Here is a 26481-nt window from a genome sequence, read left to right as displayed (position 1 = left end):
GGAAATATGGTTCATTTATGTGATGGAGTTTTACTGATCAGTAAAGAAAGATGAAATCATGAAATTTTCAGGTAAATGAATGGAACTAGAAACTGTTATACTAAGTGAAGTAACACAGACTCAGACAAAAAATCGACATATGTTCTCCCTCACATGTGGATCCTAGCACCAAATCCTGATAAGTGAGTATGTATCCAGACATAACTACAGGAGCCAGGATAGAGGAATCAGGGAGGTAAAGGAAAAGAAAGAACCTGAAAAAAGAACGGTAGGAAACAGGCTTTAATAAGGGAGATATGAATAAAAAATTGGGTTAGTTTAAGGGAGGGGGGAGGGAAGGGTATAGTAGGAACCTAGGGGATAAAGGGAACGAAGGAGCTCAGGAGAGGTAGGACTGTAGGAGAAAGGTATTATTAAGGGAGAAAGGGGGGAAATGGGGGCACCTTAAGTGGGAAAACCATGATGGAGGGGTGAGACAATGAGAGAGATAAAAAAAAAACAAAAGAGGGAATCATATTGTTCGAACAACTTACTGACAAATTATACATAAAACTAGATCAAAGAATATAATATCTGTCTAGGCAAGGTTTATCTGAGAACGTTTGGTCTTTGCCCAAGATTTATCTACATGGCACACAGTAATTAAAAGTACCAGACCGGTGGAACTAACCTTGGATGTTTAACAGACATACTTTGAGGACTATGCTAATTTGGTCAGAAGGATACTTTTTGATCCTTGCCCTTCTAGGTTGACTAGTTCCAGGGGACTATGAGCATCTCTCAAAATGTCCTGTAATTGTGGTGGGTCACCTGTCCTCTTGATCACGGAGGCCGAGAAGACCCCACCAGATGGACTTGAACCAGTGTCCAGTCTACAAAGAGGAGGGTCAACACAGAGGAAACATTTCCTCCATGCTTTCAAGCGAAGCCCAGCCATGGTCGAGCAGGACCTTTGACTTATCTTCACATAAGTGGAACTGGTAAAAGAAAGGAGCCAGGGGCTCCTCCTGAGGAACAGATCCTCAAACAGCTGTTAAGAGTAAAAGTAAGTTGGTTTATCTTGGCCAATTGTATGGCCTTAAACATCCAAAAGGAAAGTATAACCAAAGATTAAAGGAGCCAATATAATTTTTTTAAGAATCCATATGTATAGCTAAAGGGTACATAACAAGCAACAATGCCAGATAGGAGATACCTTCTTTTGAGTTGTTGGCCAGGGTGGCCCAAGGGATTCCCAGTCAGTATCCCAGTATAGAACTGGGAAAATGAACAGCAGACCCCAATCTCATCTAAAGGAATATTGACAACTGATTGCTGCTAGATGAGGAACAGCTGACCTTCCTAAAACAAAGACCTCTAGATAGGCTGACTAGATTCACCAGATGGACTAGTGGGGAACAGGTAGGGATGACAACATCACAGTGGACAGTAGCAGGGATAACAGAGTATAAGGGCTCTAGTGGGGGTAGGGAGGCTATGGGAGGGTGCCATATGGGAAGTAGGTGTACAGTTGAATAAGATGGTTTGGGATGTTGTGTTATATACAGACACATATATACACACACACACACACAAATCAAAAAATTTTAAAAAATGAATTATATTTGAGGAGGAAGCATAAAAAGTTATGTCATGTTAATTAGTAGAGGTGATAAACATTACCATTGAAATCTACCCGATCACTTTATACACAGGTGCCAAAGATCTGAGTGCAAGTGATTATAACTAGTAATAATCAGATACATACAGATTAGAGATGCATACGCCAACATCTCAGTGTTATTAGCAAAAACAAAGTCTTTCTGTAAGAAACATATTTTGAAATGAAATGGAGATCTTAAAGGTTAAAAACTCATTCAATTTTATGTCTTACAGGTTTATACTGAGTTCAATATTGTATAAATGTATTAATTCAACAGCAAAACTAAAGATTTTATAGCCACTTTTGAAAGAGATGTATCTTTTGCTCTGGAAACTGTTATTGAGTATGTTAAAGCTGTAATGAAATGCTTCTTATTAAAAAAAATACTATTAATTCTTCTTATATGATGAGGTACCTAGGAGAATCAAATTTAGAAACAAAAAAGAGTAGTAGAAAATAGGGGCTAAGGATCAGTATTAAACAGATAAGGAATTTTAGTTCGGGGAGATGTTACAAGGCTATGAAGTACCCCTACCTTCCCCATGTCCCCCAAACCCAATTATGTGTTGCAGTCTTGGTTCCCAGCTAATGAATCCAATCATTGAGAGGTGACTGGATCCTGAGAACTCTAACCTAATTAATGGAGTCATAATATGGTGGCATTATTGGGACATAGCAGAAACTAGGAATGGGGCCTAACTGGAGGAAGAAAGTCACAGAGAGGCATGATTTTTGTCCCCAGCCTCTTCTGGTCTATCTCCATTCTTCCTAGTCACCATAAAGTAGTTCTGCTCAACCATGCCCTTTCGACATGGATGTTCTACCTCACCATGATTTAGATACAAATCCAGTCAACCCTATGAAACTATAAACTTAAATCTTTCTTAAATTATGTCAGATTCTTCAGGATAGCAATGGAAGTCTGACTAACACAGATGAAGAGTTCTAGAGAGAGCAGTGGTGACACTGGAATAACAAATGGCATCCAACTTCATGTTAAACTCATGATATGTTCACCTCACTACTATAAAAAGTGATGAGCACTGTACATCAGAATAGTAGAGTATAAGGGGCCACACAAAGCAGGGATCCTGCCAAATCGAGCAGCAAGAGAAGGGCTCTCAGAACATAAAATACGTTCTTACATAAAAAAAGAAACCATTTAAATCTTTACATGAAGGGATAAACCTTCTACCAAGAGATAAATTGATATATTGCCACATATTTTACTTGCTCTTCCCAGATGAATGTGTCACTAAAAACATTTCCCTAATTCTTTTTCAGAGGTTAGCAAACCACACGGTCACATCCAGTCTGTGTGGTGGTGGCCATAAGAGTCTATCAGAACTGTTCCTCTTGCTGTACCGGGAAAGCAGTCAACTCATGGACACATCTTGTTTAGTTAGTCTTTATCAGCACAGCTAGTGTCCTTTGCAGGTGCTGTTCTATACAACCACCTCTGAAACAACTGCTCAGCATAGTTCGAAAGGCTCAGGGCATGGCAGACAAATCCTTGCATCCTTTTTGGCTATTAATTCTTGAAGCTTGGGGCTGGAGAGAAGGCTCAGCAGTTAAGAGCACTGGCTATTCTTGCAGAGGACCCAGACTTGATTCCTAGCACCCACATGGCAGCTAACAACTATCCATAACTCCAGTTCCAAAGGATCCAATGCCCTCTTCCGACCTCTGTGGGCATTGCACAACACAGGTGCACTTACATACATGCAGGCAATACACTCATACACATAAAATAAAAATAATAAATTTTAAAAAAACTTAAAAAAAATTCTTCAAGTTTATAGACAATAGTGCATTTATTGTTGAGATGAATGTGCTAGCTCACATCATACTACAGCTAGGAGCCAAGAATGTCCTAGCAGAACCAAACACCCTCTTACTTCAGAAACCAGTTTGTTCTGACCCACCTTGTGCAGCCCTTTGAACTCATAACGCCTGTCCCGAAAGGCCCGCACTGTGTCTACATAAAAGGAGTTTTCCCTCTGGCAGATGGTGGTGAGGCGCTCTTCCACCTTGGTCATGTGGATCTTCTTATAGGCTTTCCGGCAATAATCTAAGACAATTGAGAGTATTGGAGTAGTATCTGAGACCTGCCAGATAAGGGCAGGTGTGGTGGTGCCCACCTTTAACCCCAGTACTCGGGAGGTAGAGGCATGCAAATCTCTGTGAGTTCAAAGCCAGTATGGTCTACATAGTGAGTTTCAGGTCAGCTGGGGCTAACAAGGAGACCCTGTCTCAGAAAGACAAAAAAAAACAAAAAAACCACCCAGATATGTTGCTAGTTATCACTGTAAAAACAACAGCCCAGAGTACTAACAACCTCATACTAAGATCATGGAAAAAGTTTACTTCCTGAGCATTTGTAAAGGAGAAGTAAAGAAAGGACATAATTTAAAGTGATCTAAAACAACTCTTCTGCCCTAGGGCTGCAATATGCCATACTTCTGTTCAAAAAAGCTGCAGCTTGGCAAGCTACGGCCTTACTAGGCACTTACCTGCCAGCCTCCGCTTTTCATATTTAGCCTGCTCCTCTCGGGACAGCTCATGAAAGGCCCGTGCTGGCCCCTCTGGGAACAAGGGAGGGAACTTCTCTGACTCCAGCTGGTGCTGAATTCGATGGTATTCACTGCGACTGGCAGGCACTGGAAAGAAAGTGATGGGATAGATTTCCATGAAGACCAGAGTCTAGGTCTGCCCTGCCCGACTGAGCACCCTCTAGGGCTTAATACTCACTGAACTCCCCCCTCCACTGCCAGGCCATCTTCCTCTGGCAATTTGCTCCTGGCTTATTGAAGTCACATGCAGCACAGGTGGCTTCATCCACCATGGCAGAAGGCTGCAAAAGAAGAGGGACAGTTAGAAAACAATCCAGGTCTTCAGAGAGAGCTCTGCTCATGATGTAGGAAGTGAGGTCTCACCTGTAGGCGGTTTGTGAGGATTATGTTGGGATACATGGCTCCCACATCCAGATGGTAGATAAGAGGACATTCAATTCTGTTAGGAACATCTTTCAGGGAGTTGAGCTTTGTCTTAATCTGATCACACACCTACAGAGAAAGGGGAGACAAGAAGAAACAAAGAATACTGGTCACTAACATAAATGAACTCGGCACAGTAAGGAGTAAGAAGGTAGCAAGGCAGGTCCTAGGGGCAGTATGACAGCCACATCAAAAGCTAAGATGCTACAGGCATGCAAGGATGGGCAGAGCCAAATAGAGGCTGACTCCTTGCCTCCTAGCTGGCTACCTCTTGGAAGTTGGTGACTTGCTCCACAGGCACCTTCTCTTCTTCCTCAACGGCATGGCGCATAGTCTTCTCAACTCGTTGCAGCAGGAAATCAAAGGCAGCAGGATTCTAGTGTAAGACAGGAGAGGAAATGAGTCAGATGGACCTTATGTACCTCCAGTGTGACACAAGGCAGGGTATGCTCTGGCAGTGTACTGTGGCTTGGGAAGCACCAAATGGAACCGTGGCCTATATAAGCTGTGGGTAAAATTAGGGCTGGGCCTGAGAAACTATACCTAGCAAAAGTGGCCTATGGGAGAGGATGGGGAGAAGGGATCAGCCCATGACTTCTGGGTTCCACCAAAGTGCAAGAGTGGGAAGAAGCAAAGCCTTAGGAAGACCTAGGAAGGAGGCACACCATTCTAAACCGGCAGGGGATGTCACTGCGGAAGACACCAGATTCCAGTGCCTCCACATGGCCCCCCACATAGGTCTCAGCATCCAGCACATGGCCATCATCAGTCAGCTTATTGAACTCCTGCTCTTGCTTGTTGGGGAAGACAATGTTGGCGTGGAAAGCTTGCACCATCAGCAAGGCCTCACACAATGTTCCAGACCCCTTCCGCAGCACCTGTAGGAGAGATGCTGTGTCCAGCTGTGCACCCCCACCCCAAGCCTTTGTCAAAAGTCCTGATTCCCAGGCAAAGTCCAGGGCCCCCAGAAAGGCATCTAACCTTGTAAGGAAAGAAAGGAAAAAAAAAAGACCCAGTAACTTCAGCCTGCCTCCTCTGGTTATTCTCACACTGGGACCCTAGATTCTTTAAAGATGCCAGTGATGACACACACCAGAGTTCACCACCAGGACCAGCTCACCTCTGAACACCAATGCATGTAGAAAAGAGCAGAGGCTGACTAGAGTAGTACAAGTGACACCAACCTCATCAGGCTCCATGGGAATAATGGTACACAGGGCAAATATGAAGGGATGGACATACTTCATGTACAGGTAGTAAGTGGCAACAGCATCTGATACTGAGTAAGTGGCCAGAGTCTGGGGAGAATAGCAGAGAGCAGAACCATCAAAAATCAAGGGTCCAAGGAAATATGTGAAACACAGAAAATGAAGTTCAGGAAGGAGGCAGGGCTAAGAAGTAGGCCAGGCTAGAAAACTGGCACTCACATCCCAGGCAACCTGGCCTCTCCAGTCAGAATGAGCATGAGCTCGAGGAGGCACAGGAGAGCAGATGGGCTTACGTGCCTGGGGCTGCTCAGTGGCCATACGACACATGTCTTCAGGGTCCAACTCTACAGGGTCATAGCCAAGCTTGGCCTTGGCGGCTGCCTTGAGATTATGACTGCCCACAGGAAGGTAGCTGTCCCTCTTCACCCACCTGGGAAGGGGAAGAGGAAGACAAATCTAGAAACAGTGGTAACACAAAGGCTGGTAAAACCACATACAACACATAAGAATGCAGGTCCTAGAAGCACTCAAGAAACACACCAAGATCCTACACGGTAAAAGTCCTCAAAATCTCCACATGAAGCTAACCTCAAATGTACCCACAAAATACAGGCAAATGCCATGACATCCTTTGAGCCCCTTGCCTTACCTCCCACTCTTGGCAAAAAACTTAGCCTCTTGTTATGGAGAAATGAAAAAAACAAGGCAGGAATCTCTAGGCCTCTCTGTACCCCTTTAACCTTCTTCCATAAACTACCTCATCATCTCTCCTTTCCCCTTACATTGTCCCTTCATCATAGACACACTCAAGACTACCCTCTTTAGAAGAAGTCCTCTAGGGTTGGGGAGATAGCTCAGATAAAGTGCTTGCCCTGCAACCCCAGCAGTAAGGGAGTAGAGACAGATGGATCCCACAGACTCACTGGCCAGCCAGTCTAGCAAAAGTAGCAAGTTCCAGGTTCACTGACAGATCCTTATCTCAAAAAAGAAGGTGGTGAGCAATAGAAGACACCTGACATTGACCTCTGGCTTCACATACACTACAAGGTGCTTCTCAATAAAGAATCCATCTCCACTTCCAACCTGTACCTTCAGTCCATCTAGTCGATAACTAACACCTTCTCTAGGACTGTACTGTTCAATGGCCATACTTAGCTACTACCTCCTGTGACCTCTCTGCCAGCAGCTGTCCACTCCCCCTGCAAACTCTTCATGGCCCACTCCTGTACAGAGCCTCAGGCCTTTTCCTTTCATTATACTTAGCACCTTGTGAGTACACCATCTACCAGGACTCTGACTGAGACTCTAATCCAGTGTGTAAGCTGCAACCAAACCTAAGGCTCTAGGTGATGCTATCCAGTCTTTGGGATTTTCCAAATGCCCAGACAGTTCCAAACCACCACAATCACAGCAGAACACTTTCCTATATCAAACCTACTTTCCCACTGCAAGTCAAACAAAGCAGAGTCCCCTAGATACCCACCCATCCCTGAAGCCCCCCAAATTAGCAAACCTCAGTGGTGTTTCTCTTTACCTACTGTGTTGGGTCAAACCGCAACTTGCTACCCTATGAACAAGCTGTAATCTCCTGGCCTCAGTCTTACCCAAATGTTCAAATGTCATAGTGAAACAAACACCATCAGGCCTCTGTATGAGGTGGCTGATGAAAACCATCTTTTCATCCAGCTCAAAAGCCGCCCTCTCCAGCTAGCTCTTTGCATTTACAAATTCACCTAAAACCTCCTACCTACAGGGGCCCATGCATCAAACATGATGAACTACCTACTTGCTTTCAATTACCATGGAGTATATTCAGCTCATCTTGAAATCACATATCCTGTGGAACCAGTCTGGTGCCTCACCCTGACCTCATCTGGATAAACACCAGGATCTTGCTCTACTTATGTTTCTTTCTAGTTCAGCTTCCCCATTCCAAAGGCTGATGTTCAACACACTGGCTGACTAAATTGAAGATTAGCAACATCGGACAACAAATCCCTGTTGACCTAGAGCTATTGCCTGAAGGCCAGTCTCCTCTCACAACAGATATGTCAAGGGCCCCTGTTTGTACAAGAAATCTTTGTATTTCATTTATGGGGTCACAATGATGAGCTGTGAGCTATGTGGAGTGCACCTACCTGAGGCAGTCCATGTGAATGCATTGTGGCGCCTTGTATTCCCCCTGGCTATCCTTCTGGAAGCCTATCTCCTGGTACATGCTCAAGCCATGGATTGCTGCCCTGGCCTCCACAAATGGCCTAACAACAAAAGGAGACAAGCAAAGGCGATAAATGAGTCTCTAGTTCTCCTTCCTTTGTTCTTACTTGAATACAAGTAGATGGCTCCCAGGAGACACGAGTGAAGCAGACACTGCTTGAATGCATTTCTTAATAAGAATGAGAAATCCAATGATGCCACCAGGCAGAGCTGCTCCAATCCCTTCCTTCCCTAAGAGCTGCCCATAACAGTAAGCTGGACTCACCAGTCAAAAAAATCTCCATTGTAGGTGACCATAATGGTAGGTTTGGTCTCCTGGATGTGCTCAAACCATTTCTGGATTAGATGGACCTGAGCTCAACAAACAACAGCAGTCAGCAGGCCCCTTTTCTCTGCTTACACTCAAAAGCAGCAGTCACATGTTAGTCCATATGCCCAGGCCTCACTCTGGTCTTGCCCATGGAAGAGGAGATTCACAGAGCAACAAATGCCTAAGCCTAAGAATCAGTTTGCTTTTTCTTCCAACCTTATCACACACACCAGATAGTTTCTCCACAAAACTTCTTTACCTCATCAGGTTCATTGAAGACACAAAAGGGTCCTTCATATTCTGGCTTGGGGGTGAACTCAAAATCTTCAATGTCTTCTGAAACAATCTCTCTGTTAGTGATGAGGTAGCCCTGGTAAAGTTCATAAGCAGACAATGTAAGTCAACAACAGCAAAGCTGAGATACAGCTTCCTACCATACCCAGAAGCTTCCCAGAGCCTTACTTCAAAGAAATCTAAAACACATGAAGGCAAGCTGGGCATGGTAGTACATGTCTGTAATCTTAATGCTCAGAAGGCTGAAGCAAGAGGGCCACTATGAATTTGAGGCCAGTGAGATCCTACCTCAAAAACAAAGAAATAAGAAAATCCTGTGAAGGAATTTTAAGTTTTTCCAGAAGCAATCCTACTTACTTGCCCATCAATCATATAGGAGATCATCATAATCTGGTCTGTCTCGGCATCAGGAAATTTGAGAGGCAGCTTGGTTGTCTCAATGTCAAATGCCAAAACCACAGGGTCCTAGATGGACAAAATAGAGCATAAATTCAGGTCTGGATATCTCCCTGGACACCCACATTCAGTCTGGGGTCTAATCCCCAGTACTCAAACAAAACAAACCCCCCTCAAACCCTAACGCTAACAAACCCCACATTGAGGTTTTCTTTGAAGGTATAAAAATGAAAATACACAAGGGATAAAAGTTAGAGCTGCTAATTAGACCACCTCACAGAACACCTCAGTCCCAAAGCTCCTAAACACATACTGCCTCATTTCACTGTTGGGACAACCCTGGCAGGTGACTGTTGGAGCTGACATCCTCACCTTGGAAATGAGAAAACTAAGCACAGAGACTTTCCTAAGTTCTCAAGGCTAAACCTGAACTAATAATACCTTCCACTTAGAAATCTACTTCTCAGTCACCTATCAAGTACCCAAATGGAAGCTCAAAGGTTCAAATACAGTCTAATTCAAAAACTGATGGCTGTGGTTAATACACAGGTACAAAAATATGCTTTCAGGTGAGAGACTGATGAAGACCGTCTACTTCCTAATTGTTTTCAGAAAGCTATTTGAATTTTAAGGTGGAGGAAATACAAGTAGTACTTACAGGTCGTTCAACAAGGTCATCTCGTCTGGCAATTTCCACTGGAAAAGCATTTCCTCGGTGCCTGATATTGTACCAGTGAGCCTGTGGAACATTGCAGCATGAATCAATGAGTTCTCCATCCAGAAACATCTATTTCTTTCAAAAAAAAAAAAACCTTTTTATTACATTTATTTAGCATGTGCATGTATGTGTGTGTGCACGCACATTCGCATGTGTGTATGTCAGTGAACAACTTGTAGGAATTGGTTCTTTCCTTCCACCATTGGGTCTTGGGGACTGAACTCATATCATCGGGCTTGCCAGGAAGTACCTTTACCTGCTGAGCCATCTTGCCAGTCCCAGAAAGGTCTATTTCTGTGCAGATTTATCCATATTACCCCCCAGCTCTGAGGAACTTCACTCAAGCAATAGCTACCTTCCCCTTACCACGTGAATTTTGAGGTCGATGGAGAGACGGATATGGTAGGGGACGTCATACTCTCGCATGTCCACTATGTTGTCCAATTGGTCGGCTATTTTTTTAGAGGTTTCCTCTTCATCAGTAATTACACTGCCCCCTTGCAGAACACTGGTAAGTAAGCACAGAAACCCAACAACTAAACTTTGATCTGCTAGGGGTTAGAGATGGTGAAGACTGGAGTCCAAACTGAGTAAACACTAAGGCAACTGAGACAGTTGCAATGACCAGGGCAGGCTCTAGAAAAATGGCCTTGGATAATTACCCTACTTGAGCAACAGGCCACAGAGACAAGAAAATTCAGAGAATACTTGAGATGTGTACATTTTACATGGTAAGTTACACTTAGCACTGCAGTCAGGAGAGTACCTTAGTGTGGCTACTCCTAACACATCCTCTCTATTGGCAGGCTGCTCCATGCAAGGCTGGAGAGAGAGCAGAGCTGCTTCTATGCAGACTGTGGACAACTCTACTGTGTTGACAGATACGGCCCACCCTTGGCAGAGCATCTCTTTCTTCATTAATGAAGAAAGTAACTACATCATTCCATAGGAGCAGAGTGAGTAGTAATGAGATGTTATAAAGCAATCAGATTGCTGTAGTGAAATGACTAGACAATGTCAACTGTTCCTATAACAGTCTCAGATCCAAGTAGGAAATCTTTCACTGGGATATACTCTAAGTCAGGTGTGGTGGCTCAAGCCTATAATTCTAAAAATTAGTAGGCTGATACAGGAGGATTGCTGCAAGTCAGAGGCCAGCCCAGTCTACATAGTGAGCTCCAGGTCAATTTGGGCTATAGTGTGAGACTGACTCAGAACCAAACTAAACCAAACCAAACCAAACCAACAAAAAATTAAAAGGAAAGAAAAGGAGTTAGGGGAAAATGCTCAATAGTACAACATTTTCCTTGTATTCGTAAGGCCCTAGTTTCAATCCTCAGCACTGCAAATAAATAAAATTTAAATTAAAACAAAACAAAGCACTCCCTCACTCTAAGTTCAAAGTTGACTGGCTTCTGAAAGAGAAAAATGAAAGACAGCTCAGGCCCCTGTGGACTGACTACACCTTACAACATTCTGAAGAGCAATTTATGGTATCACTGGAGATGATGGAGTTGGGGGAGTAACTACAGAAATGTTCAGTTTCAAACTTTTTTTTGGTCTTTTTTTTTTTTTTTCTTTTCGGTGTGCCTGTGTGCCACAGTACATGAACAGAGGACAGAGGACCACCTTAGGTGTCTATACCAGGTGTCAGTCCTTGTCTTCCACCTTGTCTTAAAACAAGGTTTCTTTTTTGTTGTTTTGCCCCTGTACACAACAAGCTGGCTAACCCATGAACTTCTGGGGATCCTGTCTTTTGTCACTGATTTTCCCATAGAAGCACTGGGACCACACATGTTACTGAGCCCAGCAGTATGTGGGTCCTGGGGTTTCAAAATCAGGTCCTTACTCTTATACAGCATATGCACTGCCATCTAAGCACCTCCCTAGTTCTTTAAATGATCTTTGTCAAAAGACTGTGATTAGTTTTTCTGAAGTCACCCAAACTTAATTATCTGAGATTTTCTCTTATCTTACTTTGCTTTCCTGTTATGCCTAAACATTTAATAACAGTACTTGGTGCTCTGTACTTAAATTTCTCTGTGTACTCCAGATTCTCTGGAGAAGACATCTATAAAACATAACACTTGATAAAATTTGTGGACCAACTGTGTTAAAGTGGTGGATAGAGAGCTCTCTAAAATGGCCTCATTGTTATTAACAACTCAGTTTCTGAGCCACAAACCCACCTCCTATACAAGGAGGTAAAGCATAAAATAGAATACAGCCCTAAAGAGCACCTAAGATTTCTACCTAATTGCTCAAGTGTTTCTGCTTTGCATGTAGTCAAGCATTAAGGTGGCCCCACAAAAGATTTCCTGCCTTATATAATCTTGTTATTTTACAGCAACTGGCACTTTGCTCACAAGAAGAAAAGTCACCTGGAGAGCATTGCTGTGTATGCATCTCCAGCATGGTCCTGTTCTCGGTTCTTCTTCACAGCAGGGGAGATTTCCTTCCTCACTTTGACAAGGTCCTCCACGGTGTTGAAGGACAGCTTGATATAATTCCGCTTCAAGCCCACCAAGTGATTTGGCTATAAAGTGAAGAGACACGTTAAGGAATTAAAGATGAGAAGTAGGAGGGTAAAGACTGTCAGGTAGGTGCCTACAAGTCAAAGCACTTAGCCCACCTCTGCATGTGCACCACAGTTCTTTAAAGGCAGCTTTGGGAACAACCACCATCCCTTATTCTCCATGCTGCTCCACTATCCATTAAATGACCCAACCTTCTAGCTCACACAATATTGTCTGGCATCGACAGAGTGGAGAGCAGCCTCATCCACCCCTGGAAGGTCTGGGGGTACTCACCAAGTCCAAGTCTTCTTTGGGCACATTCTCTACCTTTGCAATTTTACCCTGGAACTTCTTGGATAGAAAAGATGAAACTTCCCGCTCACAACCCTAAATCAGGATTAGAATGAATGGGCTTCCCATTAATAAGATCTATTTCTTACCCAGTTCACAGTTTTAAAAACCACCTAGTAGAAGAAAGGAAGATCATCTGACCTGTTTGTACCAAACACAGACTTACCTTTCTGGTTGCAATGTAGAAATATGGCTTATAGGGCAAGGCCACCTGCAAGAGTCATCAACCCATCCGGGTGTGACAAGAAAAAAGAGAGAAAGTGAAGGCAGGTTTCAAGGTAGCACCCATAAGCAATCTGGATCCAAAACATCTTGGACCTTGACAGCTCCTTTAAGAGACTGTACACAGGAACCTGAGAGACATACTACTTTCAGGACATCTTAAATGTGGCTGATGCAGTTTATAGGGGCCATGCTTCTGATGGGCTGTAGGCAGCTATACACTAGTCTCCTACTTCCTTTCAGACAAAGTGAAGGAATTTCTCTCATTTTGGACAACTTGTCATGAGCAGGTCTTAGTTTTTTGGAGTGAGGGGCTTACCTTAAATCTGCTCCCATCATCTTGAATGAAGTAGTAATCCACTGCACTGACTAAGCGCTTATCTTCATCTAAAATCTCAGTCTGTAGGAGAACCAGCCAACATAAGTATATTATCCTCTACACAGCTGAAGAGCCCTTTGGGGGCTACTCTTTGAGAACCTGAACACTTTAAAAAGAAAATCTTCACACCAGCTTTTTACTTTGACCCTGTACAAACAAGCCTTGTTCACAAGAACTGCATTATGATGGTTCCCCAGTATGGATTTTTTCTGAATTTCTCTGTGATAATTCTCGAAAGCTTTATGCTGATGGCCAAGAGGTCCCCCTTCATTTTGGTCTTACCATGATGGCCACTTTGTGGCCTCCAAGTTGTAAAACAGGAAAGGAGAACTGCCTCTAATAACCAGATCTCTCAGATAACGGCTCCCTCCTCCCCTATCACCCATTCTCAGACAAGACTGATGTTGCAGGTAGAAAGGGGTGTAGCCACCCTGAGAAGCGAAGGCTGTGCAATGTTCAGGTGCGTACAGGGTGCATGTTGATAAGCCAGCCGGTTCTTTCTCCAGGGTCTTTCAGCCTCTCAAAACCAAACCGCAAGTCCATCTTATCTGTCCACTGGCTCCGCTCTAGACGCTTGAGTGCTGAGACTGAGGATGATGGGCCATCATCCCTGAGTGAAAGAAGAGAACCAGGTGTCACCACTCATGACTTCTCCCACCTCAGACCCCTTAACCCAGTGTCTAAGTGTTTCTGAAAAATGTCAAGGCTGGCAAAAAGCTCAATGAAGTAACAGCATTTATGAGAAAAATAAAACCAGGGCAGGTCCCCTAACCCCATTTGGTTTTATATCTAGAACAAAACAAAAACAGCAGTCATAGGTGGATGCTGCTGCCTCAGGATACTAACAATGCACAAACCCCAGCACTGCATTGCTAAGCACTAACCCCAGAAAAATAAAAACTCATGTTCACATAACTTACATGCATGGGGGGAGGGAGAAAAACAACTTGTATGCAAATGTCCACAGCACCTTTATTCAAAGAAGCCAAAACCTGCTAACAGCCCAGATATTCCTTGGCAAGAGAGTGGTTTTGATCTATCCCTACACGAATACTAATCAGCAATAACTTAATAAATACAGCTTGGATGGATCACCAGAGAATTAGGCTGAGCAACAAAAAACAACCCTCCCAAGCTACACATCTCATGATGCCATTTTATACAGCATTTTAACAATAAAATTATAGACATGGGGAATAGATTACCAGTTGCCAAAGATGGAAGCAGAGGAATGGCTATGGTCATGAAAATCAGCACCAAAATTTTTATGACAGACCTTTCTGCACCTTGACTTTGCTGGTAAACCCATGAATACACATGTGATTAAACTACATAGAACTAAATACAAGTACATGCAGAAAAGATTTTTTTTTTTTTAATTTTTGAGACAGGGTCTTCCTGTAGCCCCAGCTGGCCTAGAACTCTCTATGTAGACCAGGCTGGCTTCAATCTCACAAAGACCTGACTGCCTCTGCCTCCCAAGAGTGTTAGGATTAAAGGCATGTGCCACCACAGCCAGCTAATAAAACTATATATGTAAAATACATATTTTATATATTACATGTTTTATATATACATATATACACACACACACACATATATATATATATATATTTTTTTTTTCTTTTTCTTTTTGGTCTTTTTGAGACAGGGTCTCCCTGTAGCCCCAGCTGGCCTGGAACTCACTGTATAGACCAGGACAGCCTCGAAGTCACAGAGATCCACCTGCCTCTGCCTCCCAAGTGCTGGGATTAACAGCATGCACAATCACACCCTGCATTAATAAAACTATTTTTTTTTAAAAGTTACTACTTAGGGTTTTTTTGTTTCTCCTACAACAGCCTTCCATCTGCTGTAAAGACATCCACACATGGCAAAGCAGAATGATTATGGGCACGTCCATGATTACAGGTTGGTGATGTAGCTCAGTGGTAGCGCTTGCCTGTCATGCGTGAGGCCCTGGGTCCCATTTCCAGTACAAAACAAAACAAACCACAAAAACACATCATGCAACTGTGAATTCTGGTAAATTACTTCACATCTCTCATCTCCAAATTTAAGTATATCATGAACATACTAGTATAAGAGCCACGTCCATTTTGTGTGTTTTTTCACTTGCTTATGGACATGAAACAGTCAGCACAGTAACTATCATTGTGGTAGTTGACATGCTGGTGTTGTACATCAGACCCACAGCTTCACACTCGCTAGGAAAGCACTCTACCACTACTCATGCTCAGGAAGGGTTTCTGCTCAAGGACTTGTATGTTGATAAATTCTTACCACACATCTACCTGTCTCTACCACCAGTGTTCCAGTCTGAACATAAATCTGCACCTGTTTCCCTTATCACCATACTGTAGTTTCTCTGGCTAATGCCTGACTCTATTTCCTTATATTTAGTATGTGGAAGATCTAAACGGAGCTGTGAAGCCACAAGTATCATGCTGAGACTAGCTAGTTCTCCAAATCCTGGCCAGAGCACTCCATCTTGTAGCAAAACCTAGCCTATACACTACGGTCAAGCAAAACAAATCATCCTCCTCATGGTGACAGGCACCAGCAAATCCCTGACAGGGGCAAGGATTGAGTACGTGCCCTATGTCCTCTGAGCATGTAGTCAAACACAGACTTGTAACACATCAGGCAATGTTCTGAATCAGGTTTGCCATATGAACCATATGAAACAAGAGCTTGGTAGGAAGAGGGTTGGCACTCCGGGTGGTGAAGCTGCCCGAGAGTAATCGATGTACTAATAAACTGATTTACTTCGCCACGCTGAACTTGACATAATCTTTCTTTGGTTTGCCTGCTCCCTCCTTACTTGAGGGCGAAGAGACATTCCATTACGTCTCCCCAGGAAAGTCACTCAAAAGGTACAAGAACGTCTAGTTCCGGCACTCAGAGGCTGTGGCAGGAGGATTCCTTGGCGCTCGAGGCCATCCTGGGCGACAGAGGGAGTCTCCCTCTCATAACAAATTAAAATAAAAGCGTCCTAAGAAGACACGCAAGGTCAACACAACAAGGAGCCCAACCGGGGAAGGTGGGGAGAAGGGAGCCCTCCCCGCAGGAAAGGCGCTGAAAACGGAGCCCTCCCAGCAGGAAAGGTGGTGAGAAGTCAGCCCTCCCAGCCGAGGCCCGACCCCGCGTCAGCCGGAGTCGGAGGCTGTGCCCCCCTCGGTCCGCGGCAACCGCGAGTGCTTGCGCAGCGGGGCGCCTGCTCTTACCGGCTGCCTTCGCCGTCCGCGCCCGGCTCGGCGTACCGCCGCCCGCCGTTCCTCAGGACCATGACGCTGCCCGCAGATCTCCCAAGGCTCCAAGAAAAATTTGGCGCGCTCACACCTACTCTCGCGAGAGATCAAAGTCCAGTCCAATCAGAAGACGTAGCGCCATGGGTGGGGGGGGGAAGGCAGTCTGACATGTGCGCAAGCGCATCTTCCGGCCCCGCCCCTTCCGGCCCCGCCTCGACCCCCGCCTCTCCAATCCGCGCAGCGTGCCGGGAGGTGGCGCACAGGGACCAAGGAAAAGTCTGTGGAGACGCGGGTTGTGCACGTCTGGGTCTGCACCACCGGGTCGGCAGTCCGGCGAGATGCGGGCCGCGGTAGGGCTTGGAAATGTCAGGCCGTCCCCGCCCTATGCTCCCCTTCCTTGGCTCTGCGCCCTGTGGGCCGGCTGTGGGGTTAGTGTCCCGGATCCCGCAGAGACCGGACCTCGATGGCACCAGTGGCGTCCAGGCTGCGGTTGGAAGCCGCGCTCGGGTCGCTCCCGTGGCGCGCGCTCGTCCAATACCTGCTGCTCTTGAAGCCCTACCCAGTGCTCTAAAAAATGGCCAATAGGTGGGTGCATGCAGAGGAAAGGGCGGGAAAGGAGGGGGCGCAGAAGCGGGAGGCAACGGGAGCGGAGGGGAGGGCAGGGGAGGGAAGAGAGGCTCCAGCAGACTAAACTATTGCTGCCTTTGGGGGAGATGTGGGTGCCAAAGGCAAAATCCTACGTCAGGATGCCCCCAGAGTCCTGCTTAGGCAGTTTGATCAAGAAGTGCTATTTGTGTAGTGGGTCCCACGTAGCAGTTCCCTTGCAGTCTAAATGTTAAGACCAGGGAGCCAGACTTTAGGGACACTACTCCAACCCTGAGTAGCCAGCACTGAGCATCTTACCATTGCTCTGCCCTTTGCAACACTCAATTTCTTAATGAGACATTCCTATTTGTTAGCTATTTTTTATTAGCTAATTTTATTTATTTATTTTTTTTGTCTTTTGGAGACAGGGTCTCCCTGTAGCCCCAGCTGCCCTGGAACCCACTATGTAGACCAGGTGGGCCTCGAACTCACAAAGATCCGCCTGCTTCTGCCTTCCAAGCGCTGGGATTAAAGGCGTGCGCCACCATGCCCAACTTTGTTAGCTAATTTTAAAAGCCTTTCGTGTGTACAGAGTGCATCCTATGTGCTGAGCATACAGCTGTAGTCAAAATTGGTGCTAAGGCCCCTCCTCTCTTGGAGCTGAGTCTTAGAGATGAACTAGATAAATAAGTAACCCAGAGCAGTTAGAGAAGTTTCTCCTGGGTAGGTGAATTTGTACGGGAATGCAGAGAAGTGAAGAAATAGTTCTGTGGACAGAGGGCACAGCAAGTGCATAGGTCCTGAGGGAAGAGCTTAGGGCATGTTGGAGAGTGACAAGGGCTCTGTGAGTGGAGAAAGTGTAATAGAAATGGTAATTAAGAACTGTGGAGCAGGAAGAGCTCCTAGACAAGAGATAAACTGGGGAGATAAGCTGGAGTCTTAAGATCCCCCCCACCTCCTGTGGTTACCCAGGATAGAAGTCATTTGTTCTCCAAAGTTTAGAAAACTCTGAGATTAGAGAGAGGTATGGGGGAGGTGAGCAGGAGTCTTCCTCCATCCTGCCTCAGGTTGACCTGGAAGGAAGTCTTTGTAACCCCTGTGGCCATATGTTACCTTGCTTAATTATCACATGTACCTTTTACTTAATTACCACCTATGTGCTGTTCTGTCTTTTACTTGTACTTCCTCACATGAATATAAAAACCGCTAAAACTGGCTCCTTTTCGGAAGGATCTGTGGGTCAGTCCCCTAGCATAAAATTAAATCCCTCTCCTCACCTGACTTTGGCCACTGGTCTCTGATTTTCCCCTAACATTTCTGGAGGTCCCACAGAGATCAAGTCGCCATACCCTTGTTGGTTATAGGGGCTGCCGCTCCTGGGCCCTGCAGCCCCGGACAGCCCCTGGAACAAAGAAGTGTGTACCCCTGAAGAATTCCCTCTGTGGGGTTTCCTTCTAGGAGGCCAGAAAGAGCTGCAAAGCCCTGGACCGGAGCCTCTTATCAGATGAAGCGAGACAGAGACCAGTGTGGACATCAAGACCAGGTAAAAGCCCCAGGGTAGACAGGAGTTGGTATGGGCTGATCACCCACAGGAGGTTGCATACGAAGCCCTGACGTGATACCAGGGTGGCACTGACCTTCAACAAGGCAGGAAACCAGGCTACAACTGAACCTTGATGTGATTCTGAGGTCCTGGCCCCATTTTAGGCAGAACAGGAATTTAGTGGGAATAACTAGGTAACAACTGTCTTAAACTCTGAATGCTTGTGTGTGAATGTGAGAGTGAAAGTTACAGTTCCTTGGCTCTGCAGCTACGAAATCTGAGGTCATCTAATCTAAACGGTGACCAAGCATGGGGATTATATGTGTGGCCCTAATGTAAGACCTCTTAAGTCACCGACAGGTGGCCGGCCAGGAAGGCATCTGAATGAGGGAGAGGCTGGTGCTCTCTACCCCCTCCTGTGCACACATTACATACATCCCAGGCACTTATAAAATTTCAGATGGGTTCTTCCCAGTCTAAGTGTCAGACCCAGACTGTCCTCCAGGTGATGCTGGACAACTTTAAGCGAGGCTATGCAGATTATGGCACCAAGATGAAACCCTCCAGATTAAGAACCTTCTGTGAAGTTGAATGGCCTTCTTTTGACATGGACAGGCCAGTGGGAGGCACACTAGATCTGCCTACCATTAAAAGAATGAGAGAGGGGCTGGAGAGATGGCTCAGTGGTTAAGAACACTGGTTGTTCTTGCAAAGGACCCAGGTTCAAATCCCAGCACCCACATGGCAGCTAACAACTGTCCGTAACTCCAGTCCCAGGGGATCCGACAGCCTCTTCTGACCTCCACAGGCATTGCATGACACGGGCGCACTCACCTACATGCAGGCAATATACGCATACACATAAAATGAAAATAATAAAATATTAGAAAAAAAAAAAAAAAGAGTGAGAGAAAAAAGTCTGTCTCAACAGCCCAGGACGTCCTGATCAGTTCCCCTACATAGACTCTTGGTTCGGACAGGCACTTCACCTGCCTGACTGGCTCAGATACTATACCCTCCAGAAGTCCCCAGCGCCTGCTGTCTTGGCCACCTGCAAGTCTGGGTTAACTGAGAGGTCCTCCAGCCCTCCCATCCACCAAGGACATGAGCAGGATTCTGAACTCCTCCCATACTTGCTGCCTGTGGACTCCAACTCAGAAAGCCATTCTCCAGCTACCGACCTTATACAGCCTGGAATCCATGGAGCTAAAGCTGCCCCACCAGAGACACAAACAACGCTCAAGGAACAAACGCCAGGCAGGTTAGCCAGAACCAAGGCAGTCCTGCACTCTAATCACTACCAGCCTTCACCAGAGACCCAGCTGCTTCGGAGGAACAAGCACCACCACCATTAGGTGCACTGCCTCTGCTACCTGAAAAATGGGGGCGTTCTCCTAATTTAGGCCACCTCACTATAGGCCCGGTATAAGACCACTCCACCAGGCTCCAGGGCCATCCATCCTTTAAGAAGATGGGACCATACTTGCTGGTCCCTCGAGCCTGATACACCAACCATTCACAACGACTGACCTCAACTGGTGCCAACATATACCGCCTTATTCAGAAAAGCCCCAAGCCATGATTGCTATGCTGAATTCCATCATGCAAACATACCAACCCATCTGGGATGATTGCCACCAACTCCTCAGCACCTCGTTTGACTCAAAGGAACAGAGGCGCATTCTCTAGATAGCCAGGACAGGCTCATCAGCCAGGTCCCTAAAGGGTCATTAAATCCGGAATGTTTCACTGACACTGCTTTCCCAGATGAGCAACCTAATTGGAACCCCAACACCCAGGAGGGGGCTCAGGCTCTTGATTGTATGTGCCGTGCTATCCTCAAAGGGGCTCGAGCAGGGGTCCCGGAACTACCAATCTAACTTGAGTGAGTGAAGTTATCCAAGGAGAGGAGACTTCCAGTCAGTTTTATGAAAGACTCTGTGATGCCTGTCACCACTTTACTCCCTTTGAGCCAGAGGCCCCAGAGAACCATTCAGTGGTCAACTCTGCTTTTGTCCAGCAGTCAGCTTATGATGTGCTCCAGAAGCTGCAGCGATTGGAGGGGTTTGCTGGAATGAACATAAGTCAGCTTCTTGACATCGCATCTAAGGTGATGGCTAATCGAGAAATAGCTGCTAAAAGAGGAAAGGAAAAATGGCAAGAGAAAATGACCAGAATCATGGCTATGGCCCTCCAGGAAGTGGGAAACCCAGGGAGGACCCAGTAACACCTAAACCCCCTAGAGAAAGACCAATTTGCATATTGCAAAAAGAAAGGACACTGGAAAAATGAATGTCCTGAGAAGGAAGATGAAACAAGAGATCCTGAAAGAGGACACCATGGGCAAGAGGCATTCAGACCTGTGGTGGTAGCAGTCTCCCAGCAGCAGCAGCAGCAGACTGTCGACACTAAGAACTCTACTTGGGACTCTGAATCAGATTGAAGGTGACCCGGCTTGATTAAAATTGGCCTCAGTGAGCCTGTTGTCAGAGTCAATTTAGGGGGCCAAACCATGGACTTCATACTGGACACTGGTGCAGCTGTATTGACATTAACCTCCCCGACTGGAAGGCTCACTAAAGACTCTGTCAGCATCATAGGAGCCACAGGAATAACCAAGAAATATTGGTTTTGTGAGCCACGTGACTGTGTAGTGGGAGGACATCATGTTCGGCATTGGTTCCTGTATGTGCCTGAGGCACCAGGACCCCTACTAGGGAGAAATTTGCTGTCCAAGCTTGGCACTACAGTGGCTATGGATTTAGGTTCCACAACCCCCGGCCCTTTGCCTGTACTGACTCTGGAGGTCCATCCAGAAGAGGAGTAGAGACTCCACCAAGAGATACCAGAGGGAAAGGCACAAGGTCTCTCAGACATTAATTGGTACTTGGAACATTTTCCCCAAGTCTGGGGCATACAAGGAAGAATTGGCCTTGCAAAAGAACCAGTAATGGTGGTGCTAAAGCCAGGTGCCACTCCAGTGAGACGAAGACAATATCTGATCTCTCTTGAAGCCCAGCTTGGGATAGCTCCTCATGTCAGAAGATTTAAGGATGAAGGGATCCTATGAGAAATCCAATCTCTGTGGAACACCCCCTTGCTCCTGATAAAGAAGCCAGGGACCAATGATTACCAGCCAGTTCAAGACTTGTGCTGAATTAACAGTGCCACTGAGGCGCTACACCCGGTGGTCCCCAATCCATACACCCTGCTCTGAGCCTGATACCCCCAACAGCAGCCATCTTCACACTCCTGGATCTAAAGGATGCCTTCTTCTGCTTAAGGTTAGCAGAAGCAAGCCAGCCCTTGTTTGTCTTCAAATGGGAGGACCCAGAGACTGGTTCCAAAGGGCAGTTGACATGGACTCACCTGCCCCAAGGGTTCAAAACTCCCCTGCCATCTTTGGGGAAGCACTAGCCAAGGACCTGGAGAACTGCCGGCCTGCCTGGTGCACCATTTTGCAGTATGTTGATGACCTGCTGCTGGCAGCCCCCACTAGAGAGATCTTCAAAAAGGGGACTAAAGAACTGCTAAGCTTCCTACAAGAGGCAGGGTACAAAGTCTCAAAGAAAAAGGCCCAGATCTGCCAAGAAGTCATTTACTTGGGGTTTCACCTCAACCAAGGACAGAGGAAGTTGGGGGATGGACAAAAGCGAGTGATCACCTGATATCCCAGACCCAAGACCATAAACAACTCCAAGAGTTTCTAGGGGCAGCTGGGTTTTGCCGACTCTGGATCCCAGAGTTCTCTGCCATCGCCAAACCCCTCCACCATGCCCTCCGAGGGCCCGCTCCAGACTCACTAAAATGGGGGAATGAGGAGGAATATGCCTTTAACCAACTCAAGAAGAGGCTGAGTGAAGCCCCTGCATTGGCACTCCCGATGTCACTCGCCCATTTTCCCTCCACGTGAGGAGAAAGGGGGAGTCGGCCTGGGAGTGCTGACCCAACAACTGGGACTATGGACTAGACCAGTGGCATACTTATCCAAAAGACTAGACCCTGTGGCTTCAGGGTGGCTCCCCTGTCTCCAGGCGCTCACTGCCACTATAGCACTGGTACAAGAGGCAGACAAGCTGACTTTAGGACAAAACATCACAGAGTACCGCATCAAGTCACCTCTTTGTTAAATGGAATGGCCAGCCACTGGATGACTGGGGAGCAAGTGGCTTGATACCAGGCCATGCTGGGGGAGAATCCCAGAATCCAGATAGAGGCTACTCATACTCTAAACCCAGCCCCACCTACCAACCAGAAGAGGAGGGTGAACCACTCCATAGCTTCGAGGAGATTATGGAGGAAGTGTTCTCCTTCTGCCCAGATTTAAAGGATGAACCACTTTCTAATTCAGAATTGGAACTATTTACTGATGGAAGTCGAAGTCTGCAGCATGGAGAGCATCACACTGGATATGCAGTAACCACCACAGACAAAGTCATGGAAGAGGACTATCTCCCCGATCACTGGTCTGCCCAGAAGGCTGAGTTACATGCCCTCACAAGAGCTCTTGCTCTCTGAAGGAAAATGGGCTACTGTCTATACCAATTCCTGGTACGCCTTTGCCACCCTGCACATTCACAAGAGAGGGGAGTGCTTACTTCAGGGGGTAAGGAGATAAAAAACAGTGACCAAATCCTCCAACTCCTCGAAGCAGTCTGGGCCTCCTTGGCCATAGCTGTGGTACATTGCCAGGCTCACACGAAGAACAAGGACCGAGTGAGCCAAGGAAATGAATGAGCTGGCAGTCCAGGCAGCCAAATGAGCAGCCCTCTGTGAGAGGATAGACCTAGGTCCCCCTCTCACCCACTCCTAGAAGGTATGTTTTGCACTTTCAATGCTCCCTGAGCGGCCCAGGTACTGTCCAGAGAAGAGAAAATTGGCCATAGATCAAGGTGCAACTGAAGACCAGGCGGGCTGGCTGATCACCTCTGATGGGAAAAATCATAGTCCCTGAGGGTGCAGCACTGGGTCTGGTTCAGCAGGCACATGAGATGACCCAACTAGGAAAGACAGCCTTAGGAGACTTGTTGCAGAGATATCTGATAACCCCAAGGCTGATGACGCTAGCCCAACAAGCTAGTAAAGCTTGCCTACGGTATGCACAAAACAACCCAAAGCAGGGCCCCTGGCCCCCATTGTTGCCACAGAAACGGGGATCCTGCCCATTTGAACATATGAAAGTGGATTTCACCAGTACCTACTAGTCATTGTTTGCACCTTCTCAGGCTGGGTGGAAGCTTTCCCCACTCTCAAGGAGAAAGCCCAGGAAGTGTCCCGGACCTTGGTCAGAGAGATCTTCCTGCACTTTGGGGTCCCAACCAGCATCAGAGTCAGATAATGTCCCAGCCTTTGTCAGCAAAATTGTTCAGCAAGTATCTAAGGCAGCGGGGCTGACTTGGACTCCACACACTTGGTGTCACCCACAGTCTTCAGGCCAGGTTGAGAGGATGAATAGAACCCTGAAAATTACATAGCCAAACACTGCCAGGAAACAAGTCTCTCCTGGCAGATCTTGCCACTTGTACTGTTCAGAGTATGGTGTGCACCAAGAAAGTGTGGTTTTTCTCTTTTTGAGATTCTATTTGGGTGCCCACCACCACTCCTTTCTAGGGAAGCTGGAGAGCTCAGAGAGTTTGAGCAGGTTCACCTCCTACAGTTTTTGAAAGATTTAGTTAACACAATAAAAGAGATCTCTGAGCACTTGAACCTACCCCCAACCCCTACTGTTCCAGGCCCCTTGCATTCCTGGAACCCTGGAGACTGGGTTTGGGTTAGGGTCCCAAACCTAGTCAGGGGAAACCTAGACCCAAGATGGGAGGGGCCATATTAAATAATACTGACCACCTCTTCAGCTCTCAAAGTCTCAGGCATCAAGTGACTGGATGGACTGGATCCATCACTTCCACATCAAGGCGGCTGTGAATCCGAAACGGGTGGACTGCCAGAGCTGCCCCAGACCAGCCTCTGAAGTTGACAATATCCAAGCAACCTCAAGATGGGAGCAACGACTCTGCATGCCCTACATCCTGACGTCCCTGTTGACCCTGTGGATGCCCAGCTGGACTGGCTACCACTCAGATTCCATGGCCCTGAGGACTGAGCTGGTTTGGAAGGCTACCCTGTCCCAAGGGGACCCCTAGTCCTGGGTACCTATTAATATAACTAATTACCCTCCTCAAGGGGCATGCCTCCTTCAGATGGTGTTAGCACCCTGGTTTTGGTCAGCGGATTGTCCCATTGACCTCATCCTGTTGTGATGGGACTGCCCAGGCCAGAAGAGACTGCACTGCCTTGGAAAGATCTCCCCAAATGGTTGCTGCATATGGGTGTATCCCCAGAGAGCATGATGACAACTGGAGACCTCTACTGGTTTTTCTTCAAGGAGTGGTCATGTGTGGACTTGGCCTCTGAAGGAGCTTGGCAGGGAGCTCCCACTTCAGGGCGGGGGATTAAAGGTGTGACAGGTCAAGAAAGAGGACATCAAAGTGGCAGGACCTTTGACTTATCTTCACATAGGCAGAACTGGTAAAAGAAAGGAGCCAGGGGCTCCTCCCAAGCCCATGTGACCCCTGAGGAACAGATCCTCAAAAGACCTTAAAAAGAGTAAAAATAAATTGGTTTATCTGGGCCAAATGTATGGCCTTAAACACCCAAAAGGAAAGTATAACCAAAGATTAAAGAGGCCAGTATAATTTTTTAAGAGTCCATATGTATAGCTAAAGGCTACATAACAAGCAACAATGCCAGATAGGAGATACCTTCTTTTGAGTTGTTGGCCAGGGTGGCCCAAGGGACTCCCAGATAGTAACCCAGCATAGAACTGGGAAAATGAACAGCAGACCCCAATCTTATCTAAAGGGATATTGACAACTGATTGCTGCTAGATGAGGAACAGCTGACCTTCCTAAAACAAAGACCTCTAGATAGGCTGACTAGATTCACCAGATGGACAAGTAGGGGGGGATGGCTTGTGGTGCCAGCAACACAGCAGACAGTAGCAGGGATAACAGAGTATAAGGGCTCTAGTAGGGGGAGGGAGGCTATGGGAGGGTGCCATCTGGGAAGTGGGTGTATAGTTGAATAAGATGGTTTGGGATGTTCTGTGTACAGAAAAAAAAAAAACAAATAAAAAAAACGTATTTGAGGAAGAAGCGTAAAAATTACGTCATGTTAATTAGTAGAGGTGATGAACATTACCATTGAAATCTGCCCGAAGACTTTATAGACATATACAAGCGCCAAGGATCCACGTGCAAACGATTATGACTAGTAATAATCAGATACATACAGATTAGAGACACACGCCAACATCTCAGTGTTAATAGCAAAAACAATGAGTCTTTCTGTAAGAAACAGTATATTTTAGAATGAAATGGAGATCTCTTGAGGGCTAAAAACTCATTCAATTTTATGTCTTACAGGGCTTATACTGAGTTCAATATTGTATAACTGTATTGATTCAACAGTGAACCTAGAAATTGTATAGGCACTTTTGAAGGAGCTGTGTCTTTGCTCTGGAAACTGTTATTGGGCATGTTAAAGCTGTAATGATATGCTTCTTCTAAAAAAAAAAAAAACCAAAACAATATTTTTAAAATGTAGGAAACAGCATATCATGAAATGGAGATCTTCTTTAAAGAGTAAAAACTCATTCAGTTTTATATCTTACAGGGTTTATACTGAGTTCAATGTTGTATAACTGTATTAATTCAACTGTGAACCTAAAAATTTTATAGCCACTTTTGAAAGAGATGTATCTTTACTCTGGAAATTGTTATTGAGTATGTTAAAGCTGTAATGAAATGCTTCTTCTAAAAAATAAAAAAATATATTAAAAATAAATTAAAAAAATA

At 45.9% G+C, this 26481-nt stretch overlaps 2 protein-coding genes across 2 annotated transcripts in view; one reads left to right on the top strand and one right to left on the bottom strand.

Moving 5' to 3' along the window:
* The window catches only part of Pole (DNA polymerase epsilon, catalytic subunit), a 62649-nt gene extending 46070 nt beyond the window's left edge, over positions 1 to 16579 (bottom strand). The window contains exons 1-20 of the mRNA XM_008853727.3: positions 16477 to 16579; positions 13718 to 13859; positions 13190 to 13270; positions 12815 to 12859; positions 12592 to 12684; positions 12163 to 12317; positions 10148 to 10289; positions 9722 to 9802; positions 9025 to 9132; positions 8633 to 8743; positions 8329 to 8414; positions 7985 to 8104; positions 6144 to 6276; positions 5823 to 5936; positions 5304 to 5516; positions 4907 to 5014; positions 4579 to 4707; positions 4394 to 4496; positions 4156 to 4302; positions 3568 to 3713 (exon numbers count right to left, since the gene is read on the bottom strand). Of these exons, the coding sequence (XP_008851949.1) occupies positions 3568 to 3713; positions 4156 to 4302; positions 4394 to 4496; positions 4579 to 4707; positions 4907 to 5014; positions 5304 to 5516; positions 5823 to 5936; positions 6144 to 6276; positions 7985 to 8104; positions 8329 to 8414; positions 8633 to 8743; positions 9025 to 9132; positions 9722 to 9802; positions 10148 to 10289; positions 12163 to 12317; positions 12592 to 12684; positions 12815 to 12859; positions 13190 to 13270; positions 13718 to 13859; positions 16477 to 16538 (2319 nt within the window). The 5' untranslated portion in view covers positions 16539 to 16579. The remainder of the gene's footprint in view (positions 1 to 3567; positions 3714 to 4155; positions 4303 to 4393; positions 4497 to 4578; positions 4708 to 4906; positions 5015 to 5303; positions 5517 to 5822; positions 5937 to 6143; positions 6277 to 7984; positions 8105 to 8328; positions 8415 to 8632; positions 8744 to 9024; positions 9133 to 9721; positions 9803 to 10147; positions 10290 to 12162; positions 12318 to 12591; positions 12685 to 12814; positions 12860 to 13189; positions 13271 to 13717; positions 13860 to 16476) is intronic.
* A 484-nt stretch (positions 16580 to 17063) lies between these two features.
* LOC103750625 lies at positions 17064 to 25237 on the top strand. Its single transcript, XM_017803371.2, has 3 exons — positions 17064 to 17085; positions 18544 to 18628; positions 24481 to 25237. The coding sequence occupies exons 1-3, from the start codon at positions 17075 to 17077 to the stop codon at positions 24766 to 24768; spliced, it is 384 nt and encodes a 127-aa protein (XP_017658860.2). The 5' UTR covers positions 17064 to 17074; the 3' UTR covers positions 24769 to 25237.
* Positions 25238 to 26481: the final 1244 nt, after the last annotated feature.

Source organism: Nannospalax galili, unplaced genomic scaffold, assembly GCF_000622305.1.
Source record: "Nannospalax galili isolate Female #2095 unplaced genomic scaffold, S.galili_v1.0 scaffold566, whole genome shotgun sequence".
NCBI classification, from domain to species: domain Eukaryota; kingdom Metazoa; phylum Chordata; class Mammalia; order Rodentia; family Spalacidae; genus Nannospalax; species Nannospalax galili.
Note: the sequence above shows the minus strand (reverse complement) of the source record. Positions and strands in the feature narration are given on the sequence as shown.